This window comes from Nelumbo lutea, chromosome 2 (genome assembly GCF_056320005.1).
Source record: "Nelumbo lutea isolate HS-2025 chromosome 2, American lotus-T2T, whole genome shotgun sequence".
Classification (NCBI taxonomy): domain Eukaryota; kingdom Viridiplantae; phylum Streptophyta; class Magnoliopsida; order Proteales; family Nelumbonaceae; genus Nelumbo; species Nelumbo lutea.
In genome coordinates this window covers 38,424,202-38,432,446 of record NC_142685.1, presented here as the reverse complement: position 1 = coordinate 38,432,446, position 8,245 = coordinate 38,424,202, and the positions used below count along the sequence as shown (strand labels likewise).

The window sequence follows — 8,245 nt, the reverse complement described above, 5'->3', positions numbered from 1 at the left end:
AGATACTTTATTACAAGAGAAATATTTATGTAAAGTTGATGAGGGTAGGAAAAAAAGAAAAGACTGAGGCCCCATTTAGTGCGTCTTTCCGTTTTAAAAAATTCGGTAATTCACGTTTGGTTCTTCTGTTTGATTGGAGGAAGATGTTTATGCTAAAACACCATGGTCCGAAATGACATGAGAAGCTCAATTTGGACTTATTTTAGGAAGCTAAAAATGAAGCTTCTTGCATTTTTGCCTTTCCAGCTTCTTACGATAAACTCGATTCGGGCTTATGAAGAACAAATCCAACCAAACGATCTTTGGACTTCTAAGATATTAATGAAAAAACTCACAATGTCGTTAGCTATCAGATCTTCCATATATCTTGCAAAAAAGACTGGACACCTAATGTTATTTTCCTTAATTCTATCATTTTCCACATCAATTCTCTCACTAATGTATTCCATCCATCTTTTATCTCCAATATAATATGACAATCCCTGAGGCGACGTATGCCTCTTGCCTGGATGAAAAATGCCTAAATAAACGTTTGAAGATATCATAGATTTTTTAGGGCTACAAATGCATCGGATTTAATCCTTTCAAACCGTAATTTGATTTTGATTCGTCATGTCAGAGTCATATATCTATTGGGTTCGACTATGATTCATTTATAATAACTGTATCAAATTGGAACAAAAAACATGATTCATATAAAAGCTTATCAAATCATCCATGTTACAATTGGAACTGTGGTCATATCATCTTCTTACGCTTTACTACTTTTTCGCGCCACCCTGTTACCACAGTTGAGTCCCATTCCATATGGAGAATGTTACTGGAATTACTGCCATCATCTTCCCACCATTCAAAGCCTTGTTTTATTACTTCTGGACAAGAACTAATAAAAATCTAGACAGATGGGGGCAAAGCCAACCGAACCCTTTTGCATACTCTCCTCAGTTTTGGTAGACAAACAAGTGACAATTTAGATAAGCAAGGGAGGTGGACAAAATCATGATGATCATCAACTTGGTTAGAGGAAGAACCCACCATCTCATTCTTCTCTTCTCCTTCTTCTTCTTCTTCCTTCACTATCTCTTCAACTCTCAAACAATTACTGACATGAAGTGTTTGAAGATTGGGTAGATGCTGAATCATACACCTTGAGAAGATAAATGGCAAATTATCACAGCAGTATACATGTATGCTTGTTAACTGATTGAGGCTTTGAGGTGGTGCTGCTCCCTCCCAAATGCTTCTCAAATTATCCAGGTTTGAGAGATGTAATGTTTGTATGTTGGGTAAAACTTGACAATGGGTTGCCATGAAACTGTCATTTAAGTCATTTCCATCTATCACACTTTCTACTCTTTCACAACCTTTCATATAAATCTTCTTTATCCCCTTGAAATTTTCCATGCCTAAATCTGAAAGTTTTCTAGGAGTTGTACAACCTTCTAGAAACAACTTGGTAGCACGACTTATTGTAACCCTGATATCATCATTGGCTAATAACTCAATGCTGTCTAGAAATCTCAATCTATGCTCCCCAACATCAACTAATGGAGAGAACGACATCTGATCTTTGACATGGTAACCAATAGAGAGGTGAGACGTTTTCAAGCGTTGAGTCTTGCTGCAAAACTTTCTTGGACAAATTTGAGATAAGAATCCAACTTGGGGATGTTCATCTCAAGACGAGTTAGTTTGTTCAAGCTATCAACTTCCTCAGCAATTGATTCTCCAATCTCAACCCAATCCTCATCTAACCCTGGACCAACGTTGTCTACCCTTAGATCTTCTAATAGAGAAAGCCTTGATAGCATTCCACGGGGTATCATCCTCTTACCTTCCACCACTACTGATCCTCCATACCTACTAAATGTTATAATCAAGCTCCTAAGCCTAGTTAGTTGCCCAACCTCTGTAGGCAAGTATTCCATCTCACCTCCACCAAGATGAAGAACCTCAAGACTCCTGAGACATCCTATTTGGGATGGACATTTACGTAGGCCTGTATACATTGCATATAACCCACGAAGGTTTACGAGGCATGAAATCGATGGCGGTAAATCATCTATACCAGTTTTTGATATGTCTAGAACTCGCAGGTTATGCATGTGCTCAAAGAATGACTGGAATTCTCTCCAATTTGGAGTTCTTTTGAAGCAACAATGTCAAGAGTGAGTTACACTGGGGCCTATCGGGTAGGTAATAAAGGTTGCCATTTTCCATCAGTGAGATCCTATGTTTCTGTTTCCATTCCTCCACGCATGGAGGATCTTCCATCTCCACTCTTGCTCTTACTAAGAATATACCACTCTCTCCCTCATCACTAGGGAAATTATCTAATGTTGATGTTGCTGGTGATGTGATTCTCAATGCTAGATCTCTAATCACATCATGCACCTTCACACATTTATCCCCATGCCTATCCTTTGTAAACTCTAACAAAGAGGCATTGCAAAGCTCATCCACTATAGTATATCCTCTATTAATTGCATCATCCAAACTTTGCACCACCCCATCACTGATAAAACCCTCCCCAACCCAATAATATATCAATTCCTCATTTTTTATCATAGAATCTTCTGGAAATAATGCACAATATAAGAAGCAATTCTTCTTCCTTTTAGTCTTTAGTTGATCATAGCTGAACTTCAAAATCTTGAAGACAGAGTCCTCCATATCATCAATTATCTCATACTTGGCAGAACTCATCTCATAAAGTGCATTCTTCCACACATGAACATCTTTCTTCTTTCTTAAAAACCCTCCAATCACCTTGATGGTGAGTGGCAAACCTCTGCACTTTTCAACTATCTGCTTGGCTATGCCTTGTATCTCTGGAGCATCCACAACTTGAGAAACTACTTCTCGAAATAGCTCCCATGCTTCTTTCTTCAACAACACATCCACCTTAATCTCTTCATCAGTTTCCATTTTATTACACACATTAAAGGATCGAGTTGTTAACACTATCTTGGATCCGTTTCCTCTGCTCTGGCTAGGGATCCCTACACCTTCTAAATCAACATTATCCCACATATCATCCAAAATTAGCAACCACTTCTTATTCTGTAACTTTCCTAGTATTTGCCTTCTCACACTATTATTACCATGAGATTCTTCACCACAATTACCAACTCTCAAATTCAACCGTTGAGCAATTTGATTTTGAATTTTTCTCACATTCCCATCTTTGGACACTGTTACCCAAATAACGATTTCAAACGCACTCTATTTCTGGTAAATTGTTCAACATCTTCACCGACTGTTGTCTTACCTACTCCTCCCATTCCCCACACTCCAATCTTTTGGACTTGATCATCTTCAAGGCATTTCAATATCTTCTTTACTGTACGAGCAGTTGACTTCTCGCTTTTCATTTGTGGTGCATGTACTCGCTCAACATTTTGTAATGGTGCATCAACCATCACTCCATCCTCGAACTTGGCTTCCTCTTTGAGCCTGGAAATCTCATTTCTCTGAGTTGCTACACGCCTGTCCAGACATACTCGTTGCCAAATGGCACACCATTTTCTGGGGAGTTGCCTATATTCTTCAAGATCTGTACACAATGTGCTATATTCTGTTTCGAAACGTCTTAAGTAGTCTAGCCACTGTGAAGTTTCAGGAGTTGGCATTTTTGACACTGTGTCTTCATTTATCTTTCTTTCAATCCGTGCTTTCTTATTTGAGAGATGTTCTTCTTCCCTCTTGAGTTCTTCAAAGTTTTTCTCAAGGAAGAAAGCTTCTTCAAATCGACGTTTCAGAAAACCGCATAAATGCTTCCCTAAAATATTCATTGTTTTAATTTTGCCTGCAACTAATAAGAAAAACCAATAATGTAGTAAGTATATATATCCCCGACTGTAATATTACACCATCAATAATCAACATACCACAACTTTCGTGGTAAATTATCACTTAAATGGTTAAGACCTTTTAACACCTGAATAATTGTTTCCCATGTAATTGCATCTACACAAGTTCTTTTATTTCTTTGGCAAATCAGACAATGGCTGTTTTAGCCATAAAATGTCATTATTAGAAGGAATAATTTTATTTCACTAAATGTTGGCAATTTCCTCCAGGTGGAAAAGTTACTTATCCATTTAGGAGATTGGTATCACTTGCTTGGGAAAATAAATTTTCCAACCCTCACATAAATATGAAAATTCAACATGGGTTTCATGGTCAATGAGAATCAAAATCCCATTGACCAACTTTTCTTCCTCTCAAAATCCAACAAACCAATGGGCCCTAAGATTAAGATACTTTATCACTAAATTCCAGAGGGGAAAAATCATTAAGGTAATAATTTTGTAAAAATTAATGCCGTATCATATTACCATTACTGTTCTTAGGATCAACCTGGTTCAGACGGTTGTGTTATTTACATGATGAACCACAACTCAGTTCTCAGTTCTCAGTTCTGTGTCTCAACACTCAAACATGGAGTGCCAATTGGCTCAGATTGGTAAGGTCTATGGCTGATTGTAGCATGGACTTGGTATCAAATCCCGCTGACTTCAGGATTGTGGAATGGATTATCCCCTTGTATAAACTTCTGATCAATCAACTGGTATCCTAGACGCGATAACCAATTTGTTATTAATCAAAATTCATGGGTGGGTTTTGATCGGTCGATATGCATCATAGATTTTCCCAATAAAAGAAAGAAAAAATGAAGAGAAAGAAAATCTCTCAAACATCAGTTCTAATATGTCACCCACATTCTTGCCCACCCACACGTGTATTGGGAACATCTCCCCGGCGAATGACACTGAAGATATTCCCAATGAGAAACTGTAGTGCCTGGTGGGTAGGGATGTAGGAACAGGTTGTGGGCAGAAAATCTTAAACCCTGAAATATAGATAGCCTTTTCAATCTTTTGATTTGTTCTTCAAAGTACTTTTAGTGGGTCAAGGAATCAGCCCTGATATTACATAGGTTTCAGATTTGGCCATATGGGCCATAACACTTTGGAATTATATCTGGTTAAGAGATCGGTCCAGATGGTTGGACGTTCAACACTGACTCGCCAGTCCTAGCATGTTTGAGAAAGAGAGTAAAATACAAACAGTCAAAATGAAGTGGTCTCTACAGTTTGGATCACTAAGTAGTGTTTTTTGGGTAGACAGAAATAGAAGTAAAACTTGAATGCTTGGCTCCTCAATCTGCTTTAAAGCGACAAGAGTGATCCAAACTGTAGATTTTAGCCTTGGATAGAAAGAAAGACCCTTTTGAAGATGTTCAGAGAGAAAAAGAGGGATACACTTCCTATATCAAACTCTTCACAATAAAGAAATATGATCTGATCTCTGTTATTATGCTGCTGAGAAAGAGCCTCCTCAACCCAGAGAGAGAGAGAGAGATTGACTTCTCTGCTCGAGGAAGACGAGAGAGATATAAGATCGGGGGGAGGGGGCAAATCTATGTACCTTGCAATTGCAAATTTGCAATGGAGAAGAATCACGAGAGGATGAGATCTCCACGTTTGCCAGCTATTATTATTTATTATTTATATATACATATAGTATATCCCTCTTCTCCATGACTTCATATATGTGAGAGAACCACAAACACTACTTAGTTTTATATATTTAGTATTGCCATGGACCAAAAGGCCCACAATTTTTTTTTTTTAATGACATGGTTCACAATTACTGAGCTACTATTGTACATAAATCCAACTACTGATCAGAAACATTCAAATGGTGTCTAACGAAGTGGTTAAAAAATTGAAAAGAAAATGAAAATGAAAACAAAGAAAAGTGATGTTCATATCCAGCCTTTAGAATGTCCCATGCCAAATCCAGTGCGAGGCAGCAACTCATAAGTCATTAACCGTGGAATTTATTAAAAACTTACAGAACTCGTCTGTCCTGCCACGTTCCATTGTTTAAGCTTGTGCAATCTCTCCGTTATTGTTCCTATAAATTGGAAGTGGAAGGAGTGCAAATACAAATATCTGCAAGTTAAGTCCACATCATCGCAAGTCAATTCCCAACATGGCAAGTTACCATGGTTTGCATCATGACATGGCATTTGATCAATATAGCAACTTATCATCTCAATCACAACGTCCAAGAATCTCAACATAACAAGTCATCTTTTCGATTCTTAATGCAAACCTCAAAATCACATCTCAATAAAGCCATATGTAGCAAGTGCCAAGCGTGTTTCAATTCATGTATGAATGGAATTCCTAAGCTCAAGGTGCAAGAAAAATAATAAAAATGAAAAAAAGAAAAAAAAAGAGAAAAAATAAAAAAATAAATAAATGCAAAAAAACTAAAAGATGTCATTTTCATCCATTCCCAACTCTTTAATTTTAAGGCTAGGGGCAAAGTAGCTGATTAAGGTTCACTAAAAGATAAGTTGCTTTTAGTTGATTGTTACTCCATTGAGCCACCTATGTTCACATATTCACCTCTTACAATCCTTGAATGGACCTTAGCCTTCCTCCACGAAGCTTGAAATTTGACCCGCAAAGTGAATAGCACCCCTTCTTAATTTCATTGGGGAAAAAAATTCAAAATTTAAGTAACATGAATCTCTTCACGTTAACCATCTATGTTTTAGGCAAGGGGCAATGAAAGCCCTAAGGGATCCATAAAAGGGGAGGCCATCTTTGGTCCAACAATTACTCTAAGCTGCCCATGAGCATACTCTAATCCCTTATAAGCCACTTTGGACCTCATAGTCAATATCCGATTTTTGCTCGGTACGCCGCTTGAACCCCCAATTTACCCTAAATGCCTGATCAGACCCTCCCGATCTCTTTGAAACACCCAAAAAACCAAAAATCCCAACTTTCAACCTCAAAGCCCTTAAGTCCACCATTAAATCCATCTGATACCAATCTGATGACCCTGATCAACCCCCATCTACACTTTTACCCTTAGATCAAACACCACCATCAGACTCAAGACCTCTCAAAATACCTACCCATAAAAATTAAACTCAAGATTCCTATTTTTACCCCTTCATCAAGTAAATATTCCATTCTAACGCTTTTCATTAGCCTAAACACCCAAAACCCAGATTCCCTTTATATTAACACATTCTAACCGATCAAACCACACCATTAAATTCTAGATACATCAAAACACCTTTTCATAAAGTTTCAACCGCAGATTCCTCCATTTGCCCTCCTATTAAACCAAGATTTCATTTTGGATCATTCCATTGACCCAAATTCCTACGATCTTAACCCTCCAAGATTAATCAGACATCACCATCAGATCCTAGACATCTCCAAACACCCATGTGTAAAATTTCAGGCCCAAACACCTTTGTTTACCCCACCATCGCACCTAAATTCTGTTTCAAGACTCCAAATTGACCAAATCATACCCCTTCCAAAATTTCCCAATCCTGGTCTGATTGGGCCAATCGGACCTCACCAACCAACTCAAAATGTCCCAAAACCCCATCCTACCAAATTTCAACCCAAAATACCCCTGCTTGGCAACTCATTTAAAAAGATTCTATTTCAACCAATCCTATTGACCCACACACACAGAACCCCTCTCTATGATCAAAAACCCATCCCAGCCCTCCATTTTCTAATGCAAAATCCCCTCCGTCCATCAGGAACCCCCAGTTTGACACCATTTACCCAGTTTAACCTAACTTTCCAAAATTACAAAAATACCCTTAGGATTTCTAAAATTTATGAAAATGCCATTGTGCCCTAGTATACATTTCAAGCTAAGCTTTTTTTCAACCTAATCTATTGTTCATCTTCAACCTTTCCTAGAACCAGAAGCAGTGACGACGGTGAAAAGGAACTTGCCTCTCCTCTTATTCCCCCCTCCAGCCTCTCTTTCCTCTCTTATTCTCTATTTCTCCCTCTTTCTCTCCTTTTTCTTTCCCTTCATTTTCTTGTTCATCACCTCTCTTTTCTCTCTTATTCTCTATTTCTCCCTCTTTCTCTCCTTTTTCTTTCCCTTCATTTTCATGTTCATCACTGCCATTGCAACTCATTACAACAGTGGATTCAAACACACCAGTGGCAATCCCCTCCACCATTGGTCTCTCTCTCTCATATCTCTCACTTTCTTTCTCTCTCGACTTATCCTTCTTTCCACATCTTCTCCTTCATTTTTGCCTTTTTCTCTTCTTATCCTCCTTTTTCCACTATGCTCCCCTCTCCCCTATTCTCACCTCTATGCATCACCACCACTGTGGCTCAACAGTGGCTTATTTCTCTCATCCTCTAGTTCTTTATTTCTCTCTCTCTCTCTC

General features: G+C 38.2%; 2 protein-coding genes across 2 annotated transcripts; both read right to left on the bottom strand.

Moving 5' to 3' along the window:
• Positions 1-894: 894 nt before the first annotated feature.
• Positions 895-1,563, bottom strand: LOC148869963 (uncharacterized). Its single transcript, XM_088969948.1, has one exon. The coding sequence runs from the start codon at positions 1,561-1,563 to the stop codon at positions 895-897; it is 669 nt and encodes a 222-aa protein (XP_088826074.1).
• Positions 1,564-2,109: 546 nt separating this feature from the next.
• On the bottom strand, positions 2,110-3,794 carry LOC148869962 (disease resistance protein RPS5-like). The gene is made up of 2 exons (XM_088969946.1): positions 3,309-3,794; positions 2,110-3,225 (listed from the first exon to the last, which is right to left on the bottom strand). Exons 1-2 carry the CDS (start codon positions 3,792-3,794, stop codon positions 2,110-2,112), a joined length of 1,602 nt encoding a protein of 533 aa, XP_088826072.1.
• Between the last annotated feature and the right edge of the window lie 4,451 nt (positions 3,795-8,245).

Bases quoted from the DNA above. Each gene is read 5' to 3' on its own strand.
- LOC148869963 (XM_088969948.1), bottom strand. From the start codon at position 1,563: ATGTCGTTCTCTCCATTAGTTGATGTTGGGGAGCATAGATTGAGATTT.
- LOC148869962 (XM_088969946.1), bottom strand. From the start codon at position 3,794: ATGAATATTTTAGGGAAGCATTTATGCGGTTTTCTGAAACGTCGATTT. The intron at 3,226-3,308 runs GTCCAAAAGATT...TACCAGAAATAG, and splicing joins AATGCCTTGAAGATGATCAA to AGTGCGTTTGAAATCGTTAT.